Genomic DNA, 24,828 nt, shown 5'->3' with positions numbered 1-24,828 from the left:
CACTAGCGTGCCTCGAAAGATTGCCAAGTGTGCCGCGAAACTTTTTATAATCTCGGAAATTAAGGTATCTCTATATTACCAATAGGCAAACACCGAAGCACTTAAATACGCACTATACCTATTACAAACTAATCATATTGAGACATTTACATTTAGGTTGTCGTGTGTTAAGGGCGATTTTAAAACGACTTTATTGCTGTTCTGTGAAAAGTGTGCCGCAACATATTTAAGACATTTTAGTGTGCCTCGAGCCATAAAGTTTGGGAACCACCGGTTAACCTATATCGTCAATCCCGGTAGTAATCACATGCAGTGGCGCCCGCAGAGGGGGGGGGGGTTAATCAGGGGCGTAACCAGAAAATCAAAAATAGGGGGGGTGCTGAATTTCAACTTAGGGAATTCCCCTATTTTTCGTCTGACGTTATTGAATAATGACGTCATAAAACAGTGACAGTATGACATCATAGAATGGTGATTGCAAGACGTGAGAAAAAAACTAATGAGAAACAGCCAAGTACGTCCAGCAAAAGCGACCACGTGCGTCATCGACAATCCTGTCAGGTGCCAGCTGCGAAATCACGGTGTGCATTCGTTAACTTCAGGCAAAAAGACAAACCAAGACCGTGAAATAAGTGTGATTAATTGTGGTAGAATCACACATAATTCGACTATCAGCAGCGCAGTTTCCAAGTTCCATGAACGAAACGAGCGCTAAATTACAAGCACGTCTTTCACCACCTGCAATACTACACGAAGATCGTTTTTTCCGGGTGTTATTATGCCACGATTGGCGCAACATTTGCGCCGAGCTATGTGCCAAGTCAGCTAAATTACAAGCTGCGGTTGAGGGGAAATAAGTTGTGTCCATTGCACACTTAGCACGTGGTCTTAGAGTATGCTTAAAGAGCATAATTTTGCGTTAACCATCATTACTTAAAAATGGAGACTTTAAAACGCGCACGACAGTCACCATTATACCTCCTTTTAAGAATCTGCTTCAGTTAAACAAATGTCGATTTTACACCAACATCGAATATTAGCGCAGAAACCGAATAGCGAGGAACATACTGCGTATAATTCGACGTTTTTTTAGCGACAAAAAAAGAAGGTTTAACTTAGCGTTATCAATTGTCGAATACACACTTGCTAATCAGTCAACCTAAACAAATAAAGCTGGATTTTGGTTTTGCCTTAAATTAAGACGCGTGACCAAATTACTTAAAAAGCACGCCGCTTCGAACAGTTTGTTACGATGACAACGAACAAAAAACGATAATATCCCTTACAAAAAGGGGGTAAGAACTCCCGCCTCCCTGGATACGCCACTGGGGACAATGGATAATGTATAATATTTTTAAACTTCATAAGTAACACTTATAAATAATACTAATAATCGCATTTTAAAATTCCAGGGGGGGGGGGGGGGGGGCAGGTGCCATAAACAAAATTCAGTTATAATATCACTTAACAAACAAACAACAAAAGAAGCTTTAGGCCTGTTAACTTTAAGAACTAGAATTCTCGACGCTCTGTCGCATTTCCTAATTAAATGTTTGTTTAAAATAAAAACTTATTTAAAGTGTCAACTATTTTAATTGGTACAGTGCTATAAAAAGTGAATGCGTTATATAAACTTTTGTAGTCTTTTTTCTATTTGAACAAATACGACTCACAAATATATTTAACATTTGCGTTTATTCGAGCATACTCGATGCACAGCCATGCTGTTTATTCTATAAACAACAGCCATGCTGTTTATTTCTATAAACAACTGTTTATTCTATAAACACCTAAACATGCCAAAAATATGCCTAACAACAGTACCTTCGACAAGCATGACATTTGATCCTCCGTGTAGTTAGCCATCAACGTAATTTGATCGTTTACTTTGATCAACGTTTTATTGAGAAATATCTTCTTGTGTTCTACCATTAGTTCAAATTCCTCCGCAATGCCTTGTGAAGACACATTTTCCAGAAAATTCGTAGCAAAAAGGATTAGAAACAGCAGGGAAAGTGCCATTGAAGTTGAAACTGAGTTTTTTGATTTAAATCTTAAGGTAATGACGGCTACACACCTTCACGATGACAACCTAATGAAAAGTTTAAATTATTAAAGAGAATCTTTTCGATTATAGGCATTAGTTATTACGCAATTATTCGTAGAAAAATTTACTACCTACACCACTCAAAATGCGTAATTAACTGCTTGCTTTTATCGAATGTCGTATATACCAAGATTTTTTTTTTAACTAAAGCTAATTGTTTTAGCTCTGTTAAAGCTACGATATAAAAGTTTTTTGCCTTTTTTATATTGGTAAATAGGGTTGTCCGATACTTTGTATTTCATTTCTATCCCGATATGTTGTAAAAAAAAGTAACACTTATTCAAAACCAATTGACGTCATTACTACCGTCCGCTCAAACAAACAAAATTCGAAAAATTATGAAGTGTAAAGGTAATGCTTTCCGCGCTGTTAAGCAAAAAACTCTTTAGCGATGGACAACTTATAGTTACTATTATTGTTAATAAAAATTTTCTAAATAAAAACTAAAAAAAATCTAGGTAGGAAGTCAGTTATAGCAATCTTTATTATCCGATCGGCGCCAATAACACTTTAATGTTGGACGATATCCTACCGATATCAACACTTGACATGTGGTCTGATATAGTCGGTCATCCCTAATGCTAAATATAAAAAATCAAATGCAAAGTGATTTTAGTTATGTTAATGTGACATAACAATTTCCGTAAAAAACTTGTAAATTTTTGCATAACTTATAAAACCTTCTTAGTCGACATGTTCATAACGTTTAACTATGAGTAATTCGGTCAGATTACCTGTTTATATATACGGGTCTTAATTTAAGAAAACCTTCGCTGCAAATATTTGCTGGTTCAGCATTTCTTGGTCAAGACATTTATTGGTGACAACTAAGTAATTTTGCCGCATCCAAGCTTTCCGAAAGTCGTACAATGATGTACTTAACTATTTACGACCGTACCGTTCGCCCGCACTAAAACTAACTTTAAAGTCATTTAAACATTGGTATTTTGATGACGGACAAAACATGGACCTAATGGTTTTTGGTATTTAAATTATCGATTTTACCACCGTACTGGATTCAACTCTTACAAAACAGACTTTTTATTAATGTTTGCCAACCCATTTGACATTTAGGAGTGGGTGTAGAGCGCACGACTAATTGCCTACTAAGAGCTTTTGTGTTTACGGTGCAATTTACGCTGTATCGGCTTGCCACAGATTTATTGTCTACTCGCACAAAAGTGTAAAGTACTTACTGGCTTGCAGTTGTGTACTTAAGACGGCATTCCGCTTGTAAACCGACTTCTTCTTTGTTAGCGTCTTGTGCTGTTCGCAACTTTGACATTTGCAAGTAGCATCTCTGCATATATGCTAACTTGTCCGCTGACTATAGTTTGAACTGGGTGTTCGCTTATCAAATAATACAATTATTAATCACTAGAAGCATTGTGGTTGGATAACGAGTTATACGCACGCAACCTTCCAGTCAACTTAAAACTGAAGTCAGGAGTTCAACAATCAAACTCGTGCCCCACATGGGCAAGTTTATACTGGTCGCGGGCCAAAGCTATAAACGAATGGTTTCGGCGGGCTATGAAATTCAATTTTATTGCCTACCCAGTTTGGCATCCTAATTGGGGTCATAAAAGTTATTACTTTCTCGTTTTTCGTTAAACAAAAACCTTTGTACTTAGCATTAACCCTCATACGTTTTGACAACAATATAAGTTTGCTACAGTAATACTTTTGGGACGTTTGTAGCATTTTCGGACCAATAAAGCATACAAAAATATAAATGGTAGTTTATTTTCAGTGAAACGCACATCTTTAACAGGCATTCTCCCGCCATCTTCGCTACAAAAAACAATATGGTGTACAGTAGGTTAGTGGTTCTCAAAACGGACGATATATGAAAAATGCAACCTTTTCTCAGTAGCGGGCCAAAACCAAACTCAGCAAGGTCTTCAGTAGGCCGTAAAATTGACTGATAATGTTCTTGTTGAAACGTATACTTTTAGGCACGAAGATGTAATTTCTCTCAATCAGCGCCTTATTCAGCATTTTCTGCAATTGAAAAAGGTCTACTTCTTACATTTATGAAAACAAAGACCGGGGCGTTGATTGCTGTACGGAATTTTTGTGAAAAGTTATGGTAAAGCCCCACAACAGTACGCTTGTCTTTAAGATTTTTGGTTGGACTTGTAAAGTGTTAATGGTCATATGGTAAATACGTCGAAGTGCACAGACGCTTCGATTACGCAGAAATTGCAGTATATTCTCTAGGACAGTGCTTCCCAACCTTTTTCAGTTCGCGACACACTTTTAATGCAAGTTTTATTGTGCGACCCACAGTAATATATGACCAATTGATTAGCAATAATTTAAATTGCAACTTATTGGAAATAAGATTAACAGTTACTGTTCATAACACCTGCATCTTTACTACAGGTGTACGAACTGAAATAGTTAATGCGACACAACACATCTAATAGTTACGTATTTGTTACAACGTTGCACAAATGTTACGTAATCATAATGAAATAATTTCCCGATCTTATACAAAACTTCGCGACTCATTGCTGGCCCACTGTATAGGAAGCACTGCTCTAGGACACATGGTCACACTGAGAAATCTGTAACTTAATACTTTCGTAGTTTCTGTTTTTAGGTGCAATTTGATTAGCGCCAAAATACTCCCAATATTATATCTTATTACGCGCTATTCACGTAAAGCGCTTGAAATTTAAGTTCAAGCAAACTATAGGTTGGCGTAAACTTTTATTGTTGAGAGATTCATGATATAAGTGGCGCCCTTGGGCTCTAAAGGTTCCCACAAGAAACCATGAAAGTCAAATAAGCTTCGCAAAGCGCGAAAAAAGATTTTTGGTATTATAGCCAAAATATTGCTTTGTGCCTAGCTTTGAAAGTTGCGGTGGACACGATGATGATTTACGTGGCAGGCTGGATCCGGCCCGCGGGCTATACGTTGCCCATCCTTAAATAAACCTTACATACAACTACATTTTCTGACATTGCATGAATGTTATTTATGACTTTTAAATATAATAAAAACGGGATATAACGGTCTAATTACATTTATTGTCGGGTTGACTTTATTAGTGCCGTCAAAAATGATATTTCTGTCAAATAACATTTTTAACGAAAATACAGATCTTCTTCAAAACTCTATTACATCGAGCAATGTGCGAAAGATTTTATGTGCTCAATATTGCGTTAAGTCGGCGCCTAAATTAAAAGTTTTGACGCTTAAACATTAGTGAGGTCACGCTAGATATAACTTTCTGACGTCATCTTCAAAAATGCCTGGCAAAAAATCCGGGATTCGCCCTGCTATGAGCGGCCCGCGTAAATTGTGCGAAAAATATTTTGTCTCAAGAAGATTTTTAGCAGTAACGCCATTGATATCAAAACAAAAAATCGCCTTTTCGTTAGGAAACTAGGTTGTTTGTAATAATCCAAAAAAAGTTTAAATTCGTAATAACAATAAATAATAATCTTTAAAATTATGTTATTTATTCATATTATTATTCAAACACCATTTGCTGTGATCCAGGGCGGATTACTCTGTAATTACAATTTCTTTATGCGCTTTGTGCCAACTTTTGAAAATATCTTTCTAGTAGCTTTAAAAAATACAATTCTTGGTTTTACCGTGCTATTATCGGATGTCGTATATCAAATAAACATTTTAAACGATTTAGTTGCTTGAGTTTGCTGGAGCAACGTATACCTCCGATCCAATACAATAAGACGTCATTACTACGCTCAAGCAATCGACATTTTTAAATTTGTAAAATGTAAACGCGCATTATTAAGCAATACATAGTTTTAGCGATGGACAACTTAGTTACCATTACCCATTTTCTAAAAAATATATTTTTAAGTGGTTAAGAATCACAGTTCGAACTCAAACTATAGCTGAAATGCTCTAATTAATTTGTTATCTGATCGGCAACGATTCAATAGTATCAAACGAGCAGGCTATAGCTACCGATATCAATACATCTAATCTGATAATATCGGCCATCCCTATAGTGTTAATTATAAAAAATCAGATTGAAAAGTAAATTTAATCATGTTTAGGTGACAAAACCGGGGGCGTGCAACCTGCGGCCCGCGGAACCAAAATTATGGCCCGCACCACAAAACATCCAGGTAACTCTTTTAGGTAATTGTTGAAATATTAAAGCTTCCTTGGTGTCCAAAGTCTAGGTCACCTTAGCTATAACATGTAAAATTTTAGTTTATTAGAATAACCGCTGTACGAGATTGGAAGCGATTAACCTTAATAAATTTCCATCAATGGTCATTTTGACGGTAAAGAAAATTATAATTTCTCCAAGATTAAAATTGCCTTAAACGATTTTCTTTGTTGTGCTATTGTTTCAATTTAAACAACCATGGACGAATAGCTGCAGTAGGCTGGTAACAGTTATTACTATAGGGCCATTTTTTTTTTAGGCATTTTTGTATTACAGAATGTCAGTAGGCTATTCCTAAGATCCAAAATGTTGATCTTTGAAAAGACCACGTTTATGAAGAGGAAGTGTTTTATAAGAATTATTTAAATGTGTAACCATGAATAAAAAAAATGGACAATTTGCGATAAAAGTTACTGCTGATCAAAGTGGGCATTGTTACATATTTCCCGCTTTTATGGGTTGATATGGTTTAATTGTGTCGCAGTTCCTGATTTACAATGCTGTCATGACGATTTTTACAAAATAACTTTCAAGAAACACAAAAAACTTTGTCAAAAGCAATAATTTGACAAATTTTGACTTTATTAGAAAATTTTGACTTTATTGTAAATTTTAACTTTATTTTAACCTATAAACTTCTTAGAAACAGTCCCCTAGGTGCTGAAAACAACTTTATTCTTTGATTCGTGGACAGACGAGCTCCTTAAAAAATTTTAACTTTATTGACTTTTGCGGGCCCTAGTTATTACTTATTAGCCTACTATAGGTTGTTCATAATTTTGAGTAAAAATTCTATAAAAATTCGATGGTTGACGAAAGCAGAAAGCAAAAGTGATTCCAAATAAGGTGACCTGTTAACAAAATAAAACGACAAAATTTGATTAGAATGTTGTTCCGTAGAGTGTACGTACAAGTTGCGTGAAAGTTAACAGCGCATTTTTTTCCCAACTGTTGTTCATGAAATCCACTCATCGATCAGAACTGACTAATGTACACCTGGAGAATGGACTTCGGGTTTCAATTCGAATGAACCTGGATAGGGTGATTGGGAAAGCAAGCCAGCTTTGAAGGTGATGTTTAAATATTTTTCGTTGATTCGCAATAAACTAAAAACGAAACTGTTTTATTTCGTGGTTGTTACTAACAGGTAGTCGAAGAGAAATATGCAATAGGCCCGTGGTTTAATCCGAATACACATATTCGGCCCGGCAGTATGAAAGTTTGCATACCCCTGGACAAAACAATTGCTTTGCTAAAACAAAATTTTGTAATTTGTAAACAAAATTTGTAAAATTGTAAAAAAAAAATCCAAAACTCAAAGAAGTTAGCTCAAAGGCGTTAAGAAATAAACCTAAACAGTTTATCCTGGCACAAAATATAGTCTGGAGAGGGTATATAGTCCATAATAGATAAAGGTTTCACTTTGGCAAAAAGGCCGAACTGATAAAAAAAAAACCTTCTCAAATTAACTTAGTCTTCAACAATAAGTTCATATAACTCAAAATTAAGCACATTTATTAGAAAAAATACAGTGTGTTCCAAAACTCTTCATTGAAATTAGGCACAAAGGGATAAGAATATTGCTCCAAAAAATCTCTTCCACAATAACTTTTAAATACAGTACAATTAATGCACGGCGTTGTATGGATATCACGCCGCCCAGAGCTACCTGGTGCAACAGAAATATTAAAAAAACAGCTTGCGGCCCACTAAAAATAGCTGAAAGGTCCACAGTTGTGCCCCGACCCACAGTTTACTGATACCAGGCTTATGCCTTTTCGTTAGTGTATCAACCAAGGGGGAAGCTGACTCGATGAACCTTACGGTCTTTCGCTCCCCCAAAGAACGATAAATATTTCAGAACATTTTTTGTTTTCGTCGAATAGTTCGTTTAATAAAATCTTATCTATGTGTTTCAAACCTCTCGTTCAAAAAGTGGTTGAAACTACGTTAGCATAAAATAATGCAGTATTTAAGTCTTTGCATAATTGAACTTTTTATAAGTTTGTATATCTATTGCAACAAAATTGAAAAATTAAATTGTTATTTCCATTTAGGATAATCCCCAGACGTAAAAAAATGTGATACTAGCTGTAATTATAATTGTTTATCATAAAGGTCATTGTTGTTCATTGTCTTTTTTAAAACTGTGTAAACAATATCGTCTTACAATCAAAATTAGGAGGAATAAATAAATATGTTTTGCAATACGTTCAAGTAAATATAAAAAGGCATGCATTAATATTTGTCGAACTGTTTGGCAGGCAAGTTCTTCGCTGTAGCGAAGTTCATATTTTGGATAACGGCGAAACATTCCCCTTTAGATTCGTTTCGCCATAATTCCACTTCAAGTTAGCTGCTCTTTTTTGTAATTTTCCGTGTCGATTCGCCATTTTAACTTTTCATTGAAGCCTTTCGCAACCAATCAAACCGCCACTATATGTAGTAAAAGGTAAGGTCCGTAAACTATTTTAAACACGTGTAGATGTTGCCTGGAAAGTATCAAATGGTTGTCCCACTTCAATACTTATTTACAAATATAAAAAATTGGCGCTCTTTTACTTATGCACGTGAAAAGTTTTGCAAAAAACAAAATAACACCGCATACCACAACGCATATTGTTTGGGTTAGGGTGCGGGTTAGCGTTTGGGTGAGGGTGGGTCAAGTAATATTATGTTTATTATTAATAATAACTTGACCCACCCTCAACCAAACGCTAACCCAAACAATATGCGTTGTGGTATGAGGCATTTGAAGAAAGTTTTTTTTTTATTAATTTTCACGTACATAAGTAAAAGAGTGCCCAAAAATTATACTTAATTAATGGAAATTATTATCTTTAAGTATTTAAAACCATTATTAATATTTGATTTGTTACTGATTGGCTATCAAAGTCCCAGTCTGGAAAGTATGGCAGATCTCGACGAGATCTCGCGGGTGCACGGCCGAAAAAATCCCGGTGACCGGGTGCAACAAAGGTAAAAAAAGTGCACCTCGGATGCACTTAATGATTTTTTAATGCACTGTAAATGTATGCCGCACAAGCGTCTTACAAATTTGGGGTGCAGTGCAGTTCAGAATTTTTCGGGTGCACTTTTGAAAGGTTGATTAAAACTCGCGGGTGCACTTGCCATACTTTCCACAGGTGTCAAAGACATTTTGACCATAGCCAAAATTCCAAATTGTGTGTTTGTGGTTGATTATTAGGATTTGGAAGTGGAAATTTAACAGAGTCGCTCTTTTACGCTTGTACCAATACAGAGTTTTTTATATTACATAATTTTGATTTTTTTTTAACCGCTTTAAATTACTTTGTTTGCTGGGTAAATGGCCTCAGGGAGTGCCTATAGGCCAGATTGGAAACTTTGGATTTTGCGCGGGGAGACAATTTTGCATCTTGAAATTGCGCGGCTGTAATAACAGTATTTTGTAAAATTTTTGCACTGCTGAAAATGGAGTACTATACTGAAAACTGTTAGCGCGACATAAGTTTTTGCATGTTTAAGCGAGTTTTCGCTACTGACCGCATTTAATGTTGGTTTTACATGAAATGTGCAGCTATGACCGCCCCGAGTGGGAAACTGGCCTTTCTTTCCAACCTGACCTATATAGGCTATTTGACCGGATTGTTCTTTTACTCACTCGTTGGTGATTATATGTCAATTTGAACTACTTCGGTGTCCGGGTAAATAGCCTTTTCCTGACAGTTTTCATATTGAAGAGTTTGGCCTCTATCCCTCGAATTGTACTCTCAGCAGCCATGGTCATAGTTATTGCACCCTGTCATTTTTTAGCTGTATAAACATCTCCACCATTTAATATCCAAAGTTTCCAATCTGGTGCATTTTTAATTTGTGGAGTTACACTATAAGAACAAAATTACCTTTTTGAAATGCATTTTATTACCTGTTAACCTTTATTCAACATCTTTATTTGGAAGCCAAGTTCTGGAACGCAACAGGGATTGCATACCTAAAAATTGGCATGATATATAGTTTTGTGTCTGATTTTACTTAACATTTAAAAAAAATGTCATAACTGACTTAAATTTAGTTACCTTAAATCTTAATTAACTTAATTTAATTTAATCTTATATTAACAAGTTTGTAATATGTTTTTGTAAAAAAAAAAAATATTTGTTTAAATCACGAAATTTTCAATTTAACCTAAATCTTAAAAATCAAATAAAGCTACATCTTAAAAAGTAGTTGGGTGTTTAATAACCTAAAAAAAATTCCAACTGAGGTAACATCCCAAGACAAAGTTTTTTTAAATTTTTTTTTATAAAACTCCAAAATTAATCCTAAAAAATAAAAATGATATTTAAATTCTGTAAAGTTAGCTAATATTTCATAAAACATAGCTATCGCGAGACTATACAAAGTTTAAATAAAATTTTCAACGATTTACTTTTTTTGGCATGTCACACAGAAGTCAATACCCTAAAATGTATTTTTAACACTCTTTACTATTGGTTTTGAGAAAGAACAATAGTTAGTACATTATTTTGTCTATTTTTGTGCAGAATCTCGTGTTCCACCAAACCAAACTGAAAGATTTTAAGGTGTTATTTATTATAAGCTGATTGAAACAAGAATGATTTAAAAGGTATATCGATGTATACATGATAAACTTTTCTTTGGAGAAAGTTTTTTTTAAGAATATTACTTAATGTTTGATTTATGCATCTTTTTATAACATAAATGTTTAAAACTTAGCTATTATGAATCACCTGGGCATTTTAGTTAGAGATGATCTAATATAGATTGGTTTAATGATAATATTGGCCGATATTTACTATCAAACTATTTCATAAATTCTTTTTCGAAAATTTGTTCTTGCAAATTTTTTCTTTATGTTTTCTTTTTCACGCCTTTCGAATTGAACATTGAGTTTGGTTTGCACATTTATTATTTTATCCGAGGTGTATATATATAAAAGGAAAAAAGACTCAGTATAGGTTCAAAAACCTAATATCGATTAATCTCTGATTTTAATATTACTCATATTTTTACTTTAAAAGCTGCATAATTTTTTCTTCCACATTTTGCACCGTGTGATGTTGTTTTTAGCAACCATCTGGATTTCGCACACTTTTCACTGCACTTTTGAGCAATTTATCTGTCTTATTTCTACTGCATTGCACAATGAAGAGGTGAGGTGTCCATCAGTCATCAGTAGGGCGATTATTTTTCTACCTAAAAAGGTTAAATTTTAACCTATAAATTTAAAAAATAAAATTTTAAAAATGACAAATTTGTACTTAAAATTATTTTTTTCATCAAAATTTTGACCTACTTTATTAATTAAACAATGCATTGTTGTTAATGAGGTGCTGCATTAGTATCTTGGTCTCATCAGTAACTTTGTTTGTTGGCAAATAATTTAAAATAGAACACATATTTGTTTTTATCATTTTTTTATATTCGTTTTTGGTTATTTAAAGATAAAGCAACTATGAAATAGAGCTTTCTTCACTCATTAGTTGTATTTAGAGGTGCCAAGGGGTAAAACCCATTTAAATAAAAACCAACCTAGCATATTTTTAAAATAGGAAAGTTCCAGTTCTGGAATAATTGCAAATCACTTGAAAAAAGACACACCAATACTGTTCAATATATTTTTCCAAATCATAGATTCACACTCACAAATATTTTCAAAAACAAGTTCTTAATTCTGCCGGCTCGCATATGCCGTATTTTTCTCAAATAAAGTATATAATATAGTTAAAATATAGTTTTTTAACACTAGATTTGATAAAATAATTTCATAAAGCTCACTACAGTTTTTGTTATATTTGTAAACAATTTTGACTTAATATGTTAATTTTAACAAAATTTGACACTTTTTGCAAAGTCAAAAAATAATCGCCCTAGTTATTAGTAAAGTGTTCTATTTTAAACTTTTTCGAGAATTTACAGTGTAGTTTTCATTATGTACTTCATAATTCAAAACGTAGAATTAGATTTAAAACTACTGAACTTGTTTGCTGCTCACACATTTTGCTATTTTTATTTGATAAATACCTAGTATTGCTGAATTGTGTATATGTTAGCATGGATGTTCAAAGAAGAATCCCTAATTTTGAATCTAAATAGGGGAAGGTTATTATACCGTTTAGACACCTAAACAAGTTTGCTAACATATGTATGCATTTTTGGGGCCATATAGTAAGTGCCATGCAACATACGCACTGCTTTTCTTGTCATTTTTTTCTGTTTTCTAAACATTATAACTTTTTGTAGACAGTAAGCATTCAAATTCAATAAATTTGCTGTAAAAAATACAACTTTACAGATGCAATTACTTTGTTACTAATGATTGACACTCAGTTATGTGTGTATACCAGAACAGTATCACAGGACCAAAGTTGACCTTTGGTAACCCCATGATGTATTTTGTCCAATACCAACATGCCTAACAATAAGAAACAATAAATCCCTATGCTTAGCAACTTTCATTACTTGTTAGCCGCTCACCCAAAAACATTTGATTGATTAGGCAAAGGGTAGTATCCATCATGGAATGGCCACGTTCAAGCAAGCACTATAAATGTTTGACCGTAGCATTGGTGCTGCATTTGGAACTAAAGCGAATCAGACACAATCTTCACATTAAACCTATGTGTTTTAAAAGTAGTTTTATACGTTGCAATTTCAGAATTAAACAGCAAATTTGGTATTAAATACCTCAAAATTTGAATCCTAACTATTTGATATTCTACTTTGAACATTTCTAATGATTACTGTGTTTTTTTTTAGTTATTCTACCAAATTCCATTTCTAATTGTTGTATTCTTTAGAGCACCTTTTTTGTGGTCATCGCCAAGCAGTCTTACACAAAATAATATGCCAATAAACACCTCATTAAGCAACTTGCTGAATGCGGAACCCTTTCGACCTCAAGCCTCTTTGTTTCACAGTAAGCTCAGGCTCATTTTTCGTATTTTTTTAACTAATCAAGATTTAAGAATCATTTATAGTTTGTCAATCTTATGGATCGACAATAGTATTTTTGACTGATTTGCTCGCTGTGATTTTATTATTTGGAGTAATAATGTCTTGATATTTATAAATATTTTTAGTATTTGTGCAATATGTTTTTGTTTAATAAATACAATTTTCAATAAATATTTAATTATAATATGAATATATAGTTTTACAACCTACTATCTGACAGTAACTCAGTTCTGTTAAATCTGACCTTTAATTTAACAGTAATTTAAAAAATGGGTTAAACAGGGTTATCAAAAGAGACTTTAACACTCAAAGTTTACTGATAGTTGTAACATTAAAACCTAGTCAATGCTCAATTAAACGGTTGGAATCATGTCTCATAATTTTTAATAAATGCAGATTCCAACCACTTATCATTGTCAGAGCAGCAAAAAGTTTTGGTGACTGGTGGAATTGCAGCTCTACAACAGCATCAACAGGAAGCCAAGGAAAGACAGGTATGTTTATTAAAATAAATATTTAACAAAGAAATCAACTATAAAGGTTTAATATTGTGGGATTACTAAAAACTATAAAATTGGCATGAAAGAACAACGTTGCTTTGTCATGAAAGAACAATGTTTTTTAAATCACATCTGTGCCTTTACAAGTACAAGTAGAATTCATTGGGGTACAAAAAGTTTGAGGAATGGATATGGGGAGGGGCATAAAACAAAGCACAGTCACAATAATTTACAGTTTATTGATTGTATCACTTCATTAACTTGTTTTGATTTTTTTTCCACTGTCTCACAAGCAAAAGGAAAAAATAATTTAATATATAAAACATGTATTTATACGTTTCTGTTCAGCTTAGCTCATTGATTCCACAGTACTTTTAAGTAGAAAACACAATAAGACCTACAAAGCAACAGCATCTAAGTCAGATAATCTATAATACCATGGTACTACGACTACCGACATAATAACGCCAAATTCGCAGTAGGCTAATGACCACGACAGAGTATAATCTAAAATAGTCTAGATAAGGCCTAAACATGTCAAAATAAGTCCCAAATTAATCTGAATAAGACTTAAATAGACAAAATTACGCCCAGGACTGTAGCGAAAGGGTATGGGATGATTGGGGGACCCCTGTTTGGCATTGGCAGTTTTCTATCAAAATTTGGTCGCTGCTGTTTTGACCCCGGATTTTCTGCCTCTGTTTGGGATTATGGGCAGGTAGTTGGTGGTGTTAGCAATTGGGTTAGGGTTGAAAATATTCTGGGAGTTATTGATAGTTATAGATGGTCTTTGGGGTTGAATAAAAGGTTGTATAGGCCTTATTTAGGCCATTTAGGTCTAATTCCGATTTCGTCATTATAACGACTCTTAGGTGTATATTACTCCTATTTACACCTATTCCTAACTGTCTTTTATTCCGAAGTTGGCGTTGTTCTTATTTTGGTCACAAGGCTGGAGTCTCTTTAAAGATATGCAACTATGAAGCCTATATAATAAAAAATTGCAAGCAATTTAACGAAATACTGCTACACCTCAAGTATTTCGCACTTGCTTCGCTCGCAAGTGCGCCGCCACAGTTTCAAATGTCTCTAGGTGCGTCCCCAAGTAAAAAAGATTAAGAAACACTGGTCTAAAGTGTTGTAAAATTTTTCTTGCCTGTAATACTATGTAGGTTTTCCACCCCTGTCTTGAATGGTTGAACCCTATAGTTTTTTTTTACTTACTGACACCTTGCTTATCATATATTAGATGGTAAATCGTCGGACTCTGTCCAGAACTACCAGTTGCGGCATGTTTCCTCAAACCAATGGCACCATTCGCCCTTCAGCCTTGCACCAGCATAGAGCTTTGCAGGTAACATATTTCAATAATACATTATATATTGTAGGTTTTATGAATAGTTGCATCATCATTCATCATATGAACATTTCTATTTTGTTTGCAAGGTTTTATAAATTCGGTAAATTTTGGGTTGCAACCTTTTTAAAAGCTGAGAATTACACTTTTAAGGCAGGGTGTCTATTTTTAATACATTTATTGTTTGTAGATACTTTTTTGGTAATGCAGAAGCCTCAATTTGATTCTATGTAATCAGGGTTGCCATCTGCTGAGACAAATAATAAACATGCTTCTCTGTAATAGGAATACTTGATTGTCCGTAATTATGGAATTAAGCTTTTACGTGGTTCATCTAGCGAAATTGGGTCCTGGACGCATTTAAAACTGAAAAGTTTACTTATTCACAAGGCACAATCTACCATGATGTGTACTTTATCGAGCTTTTAACAACATGTAATTTTACATTTTCTGTTTATAACATGCCATAAAAATTACAATTAAAAAAAATTCTGAGAAAAGTAGTCGATATTTCGCTATTAATCTGAATAAATTAAGTCATTCTCCAAATTAACAAGAAAAATTTTTTTTAGGGTCCTTGTTGCTAAATATTTTTAAATGGTGCAGAACGTGGAGCAGCTTGCTGCAACCCAGACTTTAGGACAATCGGACAGTTTTTTTCTTCTAATTAAAAAACAAAACGAAAATGTGGCTAGTCAATCAAATTTATAAACAACTTATTTCAGGAATCAAAAATCGGAGAAGCTGTAAAAAAATAAAAGCCTATATACGTGACAACATGTCAAAGCCTGATGGCTGTGACCGCTGTAAAAATTCACAACAATATTCAAACCAACTTCTCACAAGGGCTCCAGCATTCTGGCTAGTTCGCCTGTCAATCAAGTTTCGACTATTGTTTTTTTTTTTTCAGCGATCCGCCAGCTTCGACTCGAACCCGATCCTCAACTTCCCGCCGTTTTCCAATCCCACCGCCGCCGCCAGCGTCTCTGGCGCCACCTCGCCCGGCGCCATCTCACCCGCCGCCACGCCCGGCCTCAGCAACGGCTACCGGAGCCGGGAGACCGGCGTCGTTGAGAAGCTACTTGTGTCTTACGGCTTTATTAAGTGCGCCGATCGTGAGGGCCGCCTGTTCTTTCACTACAGCCAGTATCACGGCGAGGCCCAGCACCTTCACATTAGCGGTAAAGCAGCGCTCCCACCTTTTTTGATGTTTTGTGTTTGTCTGTGTGATTGGTTTAAAAACATTTTAAAGTTAATTGTACTGAAAACTTTTACAGAGAACTGTTTTCTATGACCACAAAACCGTGACGCATGAAGTAGAGATAAAAAAACTATTGTCTTACGACATAACATTAGATAAGAAACACCACCATTTACGTTTAACGCGAGATTAGATGCAATTACCCTTTTATAATATCGCCAGATGAAGTCGAGTTTGAGGTTTCGATGGATAACAGAACCGGCAAGCCCGTGGCCGTCCAAGTCGTCCAACTGCAGAAGGGCACCGTCGTCTTTGAAGTGCTCAGCGAGGAGCGCATCCTTGGCGAGGTCACCAACCCGGCGCCGCCCCTGTCATTGGTTCCGGGCCAGGCCCTGTTTAACGCTGTGCCAGGGGGAACCACCGGGGTGGCCGGGCATGGGTACAAGCCGAGCGAGAAAGGCGAGCCAGTCGTATCCCGGAAGCTGGGCAGCCTTTCCTACGAGAGAATGGGGGTACGATGTATTTTCTTTTTTTACTTTGATGTTTTTGTTACGAAAGTGGTCGTTCCGAGTTGAACGAAAAAATTTTTTTTTTAAATTATGAATTTTTGCTTACTTGCTTTGTCGTCAAAAATATTTTTTTTTCGGGGTGGCACCTTATTTAAGCTTACGTTAGAATAACACCTGGAATATTAGTTTGCTTGGACCTATTTTGACCCCACCGATATGCCGGTTTTTCGTCAATTTATGAACGCTTTTTCTGAATTTCAGATAGTTTCCTGTAAACACTGAAAATTTCACCCTTTCGTTTAAGCTTGGTTTACCTTTTAAATAATATTTTTCGCCGTTTAATAAATATTTTTTAAGGTGAATAAAGGTCCATCTGTTGAAAAGTGATTCAAGGTGCAATTTTTCTGACCTAACAAAACATGTTTTAATTGTTATATGGATCATTGGTATGTAGTAAATGTACTATTAATTGCAACTGGATAATTGATTTGTTTGCTCTTAAATCGACCCCGATAAACCGTTTTGTTTGTTTTTCGTCATTTTATTAACGCTTTTTCGGGATTTCAGACAGTTTCCTGTTAACACTGGCAATTTCACACTTTCCTTTAAGATTGGTTAACCTTCGCCGTTTAATAAATATTTTTAGCAAGTGGTAATTAAATTACTATTGGTCCATATGCCAACAAATAATCCAGGGCAATTTTTATGACCAAACTAAAATGAATTGGATTGCTATAGGGGGAATTGGTTTATAATATTGATTTGGAAAGTACCTACCTACAATGCGTTTAACAGTTTTTCATACGATACAAGAAAATGGCTTGGTGTCCAACCCAATAACTTACCGCCAAGGCATCGACGAATAAGTTTTTCTTTTTATTTAGGAAAACTGTGCTGGATGCTTTGACGTTACTTATTACAATTTACTTTTGAGAATTTGATATAACACAACGTCGTACTGAATTCTAGGAACTTATTCTAGCAACCAAAATTAGGTGTTTTAGTAGCAAATTGACCATTTCTTCACCAGTATTGTTGTTCAACCACCCGTGTTTTTTGCTGCCGTTGTATGAATACCAGGATACGTTGCAGGGTGTGTCAAGATATCTTGTTACTGCTTTATGCGATGACAGCGAATATATTTGACGGAACACAAACTCCAAGATTAATATATTTGCTGCATTTTCCCAAACGTACCTAACATTGTATTGCATTAGATTCAGTTGACTCCAAAAAATCCAGCAATTATTCTCAAGATTCAACCTTTTGGTGTTATTACTGGTGTTTTCAAATTTATCAACTGGTCAAGCTACTTTTAATTGTTTTTTAAAGGAATTCTTTTTTCTTCATTATTCGGCCAACGACCTGACCAACCCGAATTTGGTGCTCCAACCGGGCGACAAGGTGTCATTCAACATTGCCACAGAAAAGCGGTAAGGCCTTAAAAATAAATGTAGTTTTATTTATTATTTGTCAAACAGGAAACGCGTCGTTGAAAGAGTAATTTGTATGTTTTCAATTTGTAGACAAAATTATCGTATTAATTCCCCTAGACGTTTGTCCGATTGGCCAACAACTTACTGTTCGACTTCAGGCTAAATAAGAAATGTCCCGATTTTATTGCCTCGTTTTAGGACACTTTTTTCAATTTTATTTAAAAAGGACATATTTTGTCGATTTCTTCCACGCTGATGTGCTTCCATGGTCGTGAAAACATAAAAACACAGGTTGGAAAACCGCTTTATTGCCGACACAGCCGACCACATCTCGTCGCGCTTGCGATGTGACCAACCCAGGCTCCCGACCCAAGCAACGTGACGTAGGCTGTTTTGGACGCAAATCATTTTCCTAGCTCAGTGTTTCTCCGCCTTTTATGGCTAGCGGCACCCCTCAGGAATAGTACGTAAATTACGCCACTCCCTATAAGTTTTTTTCCTAGAATGTCACAATAAACGGAACTGGAACAACACGCATCAACTTTACACATCGTAGGAAGTTATAATTGGATTTATTCCACTCTAATCTTACACAAAACATTAAGAGTTTAGCAAGAACCATATTCTTAAAGTTTCCCAAATATGTCGCGGCACCAAAGATAATTAGAAATGGCAACCCGTTTGAGAACCGGTGTCCTAGCTGATTGAAGAAAACTAGAAGACATATATTGCCATAGTACGAAAATCCAAACACGGATTGATGTTTTACCAACCTGCTATTTAAAAAAACAATTGTCACTTTGCTGGTTAAGCTGACTTGTCCATACCAGAAGTTTTTCACATATTAAAAAACGTGTAGCTACATACAAAGCATACCATTTAATGTCATTTTGTTGCAATTGTTTACCATCGAATGTATTTGTCTTCTACCTGAAACGTTTTACTACTAAGGCTGCCTCAGCGGGTGACGCCATGAGAACCAGGTGGAAATAGCCGCTGTTATGGAAATAGCTCCCGCTTTCGCGCTATCGAAAATGACGTCACGACACGCGCGACCGACCGAGCGTGACCGTTCTTTTCCTTTGTGACGTTGCAGAACGGGCGTGATGCGAGCGCGCAAGATCACGCTGGTGGAGAGGGCGCCGCCGAAGCGATTCATGGGCATAGTGACCGCCATGAAGGACTCGTTCGGCTTCATCGAACGTTCCGACGTCGTCAAGGAGGTAAAGGAAAAAACAAAACTTTATTTAAATAGACCAGATTGCACACTCTGGGGCCCAGTGGTTCCCAAACTTTTTAGGCTCGCGGTGCACTACAAAATCTTAAATATTTCGCGGCACACTTTTCAACAGAACAACAATAGAATAATTTTACAATCGCCCTAAACACAACAAAACTATATGCAAATGTCTCAATGTTATTGTAATGTGCGTATTTAAGTCTAAAGTGCTTGCGTGTATGCCTTTTGGTAATACAAATACTTTCTTTACCGAAATTACAAAAGTTTTGCGGCACACTTGACAATCTCTCGAGGCACACTAGTGAGCCTTGGTACACAGTTTGGGAATCGCTGATCTGGGTCCTCCGCCATTTAGAACACAATAGCGTAAATAAGTTAACGTTTGAAAGTTCTAAATAGAATCCCAAGTGTTTGTAGTCGTTTTGTTCGTTATTGCGCATTTTCTTAAAACTCCTACCAATACATTTACAGTTGGGGAGCCCGATAGCATCGAATAGGAGATAATACCTGATGCCAATTGGCAGTATCGGTGCCGATCCGACACCAAGCTAAATTTACAATTTTCAGGCAATGTCTGTGATGCAACGCAGCGATTTCTACCTTAAAGAGTATTTTTTTAATAAGTTGCAGCTGTAGCAGGTTAACAACTAGAGGTAACTCAGTGCTTTTCAACCTTTAATTTTCCATCCGCACTCTTTTATTTCGGAAAATTTTCATCCGCACGAAACAAGCATAGTAAGTTGTGAAAGTTTTATTTAGCAACCTTGAGTTTTTACCTTCAGTTTATTTTTAATGAAAGGGTTTGTGTATTAAAACCGTTAGCCAAAGCCTAGACCGATATAAAATAGATAGCTTAATCTGCAAGCGAGCAAGCTTATTCGGTTACTGTTTTACACATATATAAAAATGATAAAATGCACGATTTTCAACCGCACGACGTTTGTCATCCGCATTACAATTTTTTTCATCCGCACAAGTGCGTACCATCCCACGGGTTGAAAAGCACTGAGGTAACTGAACATAAACGCTTCGTTATATACCGTTCTAAGTATGCAAAGACATTACCGACGCTTTCCATGTTTGTTTTTATGATCAAGTCTGTAAAACACTCTGAGTATATCTGTGCTTTAAATTCAGAAAATCTTTTAGTTAAGTGGGCTGGCCTTTAGCCCAACCTGTCGCTTCTTGATAGGTGCTATTTTTTATTCTCATCCGTCTTTTCTATTTGGTTGTTTCAGCGTAATAAAAAAAAACTGAACATAAGAGCATATTTATCTCTAATAACCTAGAAAAATTAAATTGAACGTTTCAATTTAATCAATTTTGTTTGTTAAAGCTAAGTTATGCCGTCATTGGAATAGAATCGGATCGCGATAGTTTTAGTCCAAAGTATCTTGTATCGGTATCTGAATGAACAAAATGGTACTTACCATACATCCCTAATAATTTACAGTTATATATTCGAATTTTGTCAACTCTTTGGGAAAACTCGCGAGCCACATGCTGTTCTCGTTTTTTGTGACTTGTTTAGCTGAAGAGTATTATCCAAATATATGGAATAAGATGTATATTTTTTTCTAGTCTTGTAAGAACCTGGTTTATTGTGATGAAACATTTCGGCGTGACTGTTCCAAATACCACACCAAGAAAATATTTGGTTGTTAATTGTTTTGATCACCGTATGTTAAAACGTTATAATTGCCATATTTTTTCACCATTTTTAACTTCCTTTGTTGTGGTCCTCGACTCGCAATAAACTACTTCCGCGTTTTTTGACTTGGTTGCACTAAAAATCACACGTTTATCCCCTCTACGCACTAAAATACCAAAGAATACGTGAAAAGAAAGCTGTCGATGTGATTTACAAACTTGATAGCCATTAATGTAAACTTGTTTGTTTACCTGTAAAATATTATACACAGGTCCTCATAGTACAAAATCTTACTTAATGTTTTATATGCGCTGGAAATCCAACCGCACCCTAACGGGAAAGCATTGAGAGTTGAGTAATGTTTTATTCATCGCGAAATTTGGTCGGCACCGGCTATTTTCGTTGCCCAAACATCTGTCAAGCTTTTAACGCGGCAGCACGCTATTTCGACGTTGAACAGTTAACGTGGCGTCGCACCAAACGACACAACTGGCATTCAGATTAAACAAATACACAAAAATACTTTAAATCAATGTAGTTAGTTTGCTAGATAAACTCTTATCAGTTAAGTCGAATAAATATTCATTGAAGAAGCGGTTATGTCTTAATTTTAATCATATCGGATAGGATCGGAGTTTATATTTAATAGCACATCGTAGTGCCGGGAATCTCCCGCGAACGGTTTGGCGCGGATTTGAGCATGTAAGTTGCCTTTTCAATCATGGTTAGCCCCCGAACATTATATTTTTGTCATAATATTATGATCTAAACATTGTGAAGTTTTTTCTATCAAATATGAGTAACTTTTGACGATAGTAACGATAAAATTGTATCGGATTCGATTGCCTGTATGCTTTGTAGAGAACAGAAAACAAAACTTAAAGTTTAAAACCCCGAGTGAAACACAGAGTAAGGATTTTCCAAAGGAACATATTTATTTCGCCTAACTATACTTCGTCGTAGGTAAAATACATATACGTAGCGTAATAAAATTACGTAAGTAATAAAAAGTCGAAAACACTTAATAGCACTAAATGGGGTAAAAGGTTTGTAAACGAAACGACTGTCCGACGAAAACTCTGGTTTTCGACAAGGTGACCTTTTCCACTGAGAAATGTTATTTGGGCATAGGGAACTGTTACCTTGTGTGTAGACTTAAACCAGGTTTGTTTCTACAGATCTTTTTTCACTACAGTGAGGTGTCGTCCAACGTACCCGACCTCCATGTTGGCGACCACGTCGAATTTAGCGTACAGGAACGAAACGTAAGTGGTCGACAGCACGACTGTTATCTTTTCGTTTGCTAATGTTTTCCGTCAGATGTGTATTTTTTTATTTCCCTTTATAAATCTGTAAAATTATGTTTTTATTGCTTAGACCTGCTATCACCTTGCTGATTGAACGAACAGTTTGCTGTTTCTTTTTCCATTAAATTTATCTCCGTTGTATAATTTTCCTTAAACCTTTACTGTACTGTATATATAACGAACCTAATTTATATTTTTGGCTGCTATCGTTTCTGCATAACAGCGGCATTACTGTCTAACCTAAAAACATTTTACCAATATAATAAATAAACAACCAACTGCCCTGAATATTCAGTGTAACTCACGACCCGCTTTATAGAACAAAGACGTCGCCACCGACATTCGTCTGCTCCCAATCGGTTCCGTCCAACTCGAACAGATATCCGACGAACTCTTTATTGGCTCGATCGAAAAGCCACTGCCCACTAAGGCTCCAAACAAGGCGGTCAATGAGGTAATTTGGGAGGTCGTCTTCTTTTGGCTTACTGAAACTTTTTGAAAAGTGCTACAATTGTTTAGTTTTAGTTACGTCTATCGAAGGCAAATATGTCATCAGTTGTAGTTTTTTCTTTCGTGCACGATTGCTGTTAAAATCGAATTATGCTTTGTATAAAAATGGATTAGTTTTTTGTCCTGGAATTCGTACAGAAGAAGTAACCTGCAATTTTAGCTGTAACACTTTCGCATAAAAGAACTATCCCGCGGACAATGAAATGTGAAAGAAAGATGCTGTTACATCAGGCGATGTTTAAACTGTTCAAAAAATAGGTATAAAAGCATCATTTTCAAAAATAATTTTCAAAATTTACATAAATTAATATTTTGCCATATAAACTGGGATTCATCAGTTACTGTACAACATGCATTCTGAATAAAATAAAATTTGCCACAAATATATGTTAATTGTTTAACTCGCTTTTATGCCCAACTTTGCATTTTTTGCAAAAGTAATAAATTCCGTGTAATATCGTCGTGTGTAGGCGAACATTGCGAGAGTTAGCAATAACACGCGGCACAGCAAAGACAACATTCAACAAATCGCTTTTCGCCTATAGCCTTGGGGCCTAGACTCTTTGTTCAGTTTGGAAGTTAAAGCGAAAACTCGTTTTTTTCATCCCCTTTCGCAAAAGTCACCAAAAAACGGTTTATGCCAGCACTCGCTCCATTTACCCCTTGTTTCCCTTTCAGTCGACTATTGCCGGGGGAGACGCGACCTCGCCCAATCAAAAGGAAGCGGTCGTGGCGACGGTGAACGGCTCTCCACCCCAGCAACCCTCGCTATCACTGGCCGGCGTGCTTTGCTACGTGAACCCCAAGGGTGAGACCTGCCGCATTCGCTTCGGCGAGAAGGACCGGGCCGCCAACTGCTTGCACACGCTTCGTCAAGGAGACAAGGTTTGTTCCATTTTTATTTTGCTCGATATTCTATACCGCCTTTGTTGGTGCATAAGAAGGATATTTTGATAATTTTGAACTCAAAGCCAAAAGGTCGAGTAAACCGACATCATGTCGATAAAACAAGTTTTGATACATACTCGCATCATCATCAGCTCATTAACTGATTATGATTTTTAGTAAGATGATGTCGATTTACTCGACCTTTTTGGCTTGGAAATTCATTATCAAGCTACATTACATATTCGTGCTTACTGCTAAGTGTACTTACGAAAGATATTTAAAACGTAAACGAAACAACAGGACTATATGTGCTCGGGGTCGAACTGTTAGGTTTAACATTATTTTGCGATAAAAGTAAATTGTCACTTAAAAACTTTAACTGCTAAGTGTCTTCTTATGCACTGTTATTGCACATTTAAATTGCTTGGTTAGTTTTTTATTAATGTTACACTGCATAAAAAGGCTTTCTCCAGAGCATCCAACTTAGCTCGGCAATAATATTTATTGATATCGTTAATATCTATCGCAATTTAGCGTAAGGCTTGTTATTAACTTCCTCTTAGGTTTCGTTCTTGACAATAACGGACAAGCGCAACGGCCAGCAGAGGGCAGCAGGCGTCACTCTTCTACTGGACGAAACTCTCGCGGCCAGCAAGGAGAAACGGGAACAGGTACTGTTTAATACCGCATTAAACAACACTTGTCATAATTTTGACTTGTTTGATGAAATAGGCTTACAAACTTGACGTTATACAGTTTTGTTGCGCCACCAATAATAACTAGATTCGAACAAATTATTATCTTAGTTGCAAGGCGGGTTTGTTGATTTAAACATTTGTGCACAGCTCTCGTGAAACGAAATATTGCCATTCTAAAACACCATAATTTAACTAAAAGTTCACTGGATACTAGATTGGTTTAATAGGTTTTAGAGAATACAAGCAGACATAACATTAACCAAAGGTGTTAGGGTGACACTAATCCCCTCTGTAAGCAAGT

At 35.7% G+C, this 24,828-nt stretch overlaps 1 protein-coding gene across 1 annotated transcript in view; it reads left to right on the top strand.

Moving 5' to 3' along the window:
* The first annotated feature begins 8,585 nt into the window (after nt 1-8,585).
* LOC146136638 (cold shock domain-containing protein E1-like) overlaps nt 8,586-24,828 on the top strand; it is a 29,171-nt gene continuing 12,928 nt past the window's right edge. The window contains exons 1-14 of the mRNA XM_083395185.1: nt 8,586-8,722; nt 10,797-10,879; nt 11,344-11,426; nt 13,074-13,192; nt 13,627-13,724; nt 14,980-15,084; nt 15,998-16,268; nt 16,511-16,800; nt 18,130-18,230; nt 19,330-19,456; nt 22,303-22,389; nt 22,751-22,885; nt 23,620-23,826; nt 24,393-24,500. Of these exons, the coding sequence (XP_083251311.1) occupies nt 11,419-11,426; nt 13,074-13,192; nt 13,627-13,724; nt 14,980-15,084; nt 15,998-16,268; nt 16,511-16,800; nt 18,130-18,230; nt 19,330-19,456; nt 22,303-22,389; nt 22,751-22,885; nt 23,620-23,826; nt 24,393-24,500 (1,656 nt within the window). The 5' untranslated portion in view covers nt 8,586-8,722; nt 10,797-10,879; nt 11,344-11,418. The remainder of the gene's footprint in view (nt 8,723-10,796; nt 10,880-11,343; nt 11,427-13,073; nt 13,193-13,626; nt 13,725-14,979; nt 15,085-15,997; nt 16,269-16,510; nt 16,801-18,129; nt 18,231-19,329; nt 19,457-22,302; nt 22,390-22,750; nt 22,886-23,619; nt 23,827-24,392; nt 24,501-24,828) is intronic.

This window comes from Ascidiella aspersa, chromosome 8 (genome assembly GCF_963924565.1).
Source record: "Ascidiella aspersa chromosome 8, kaAscAspe10.2, whole genome shotgun sequence".
Taxonomy (NCBI): domain Eukaryota; kingdom Metazoa; phylum Chordata; class Ascidiacea; order Phlebobranchia; family Ascidiidae; genus Ascidiella; species Ascidiella aspersa.
Note: the sequence above shows the minus strand (reverse complement) of the source record. Positions and strands in the feature narration are given on the sequence as shown.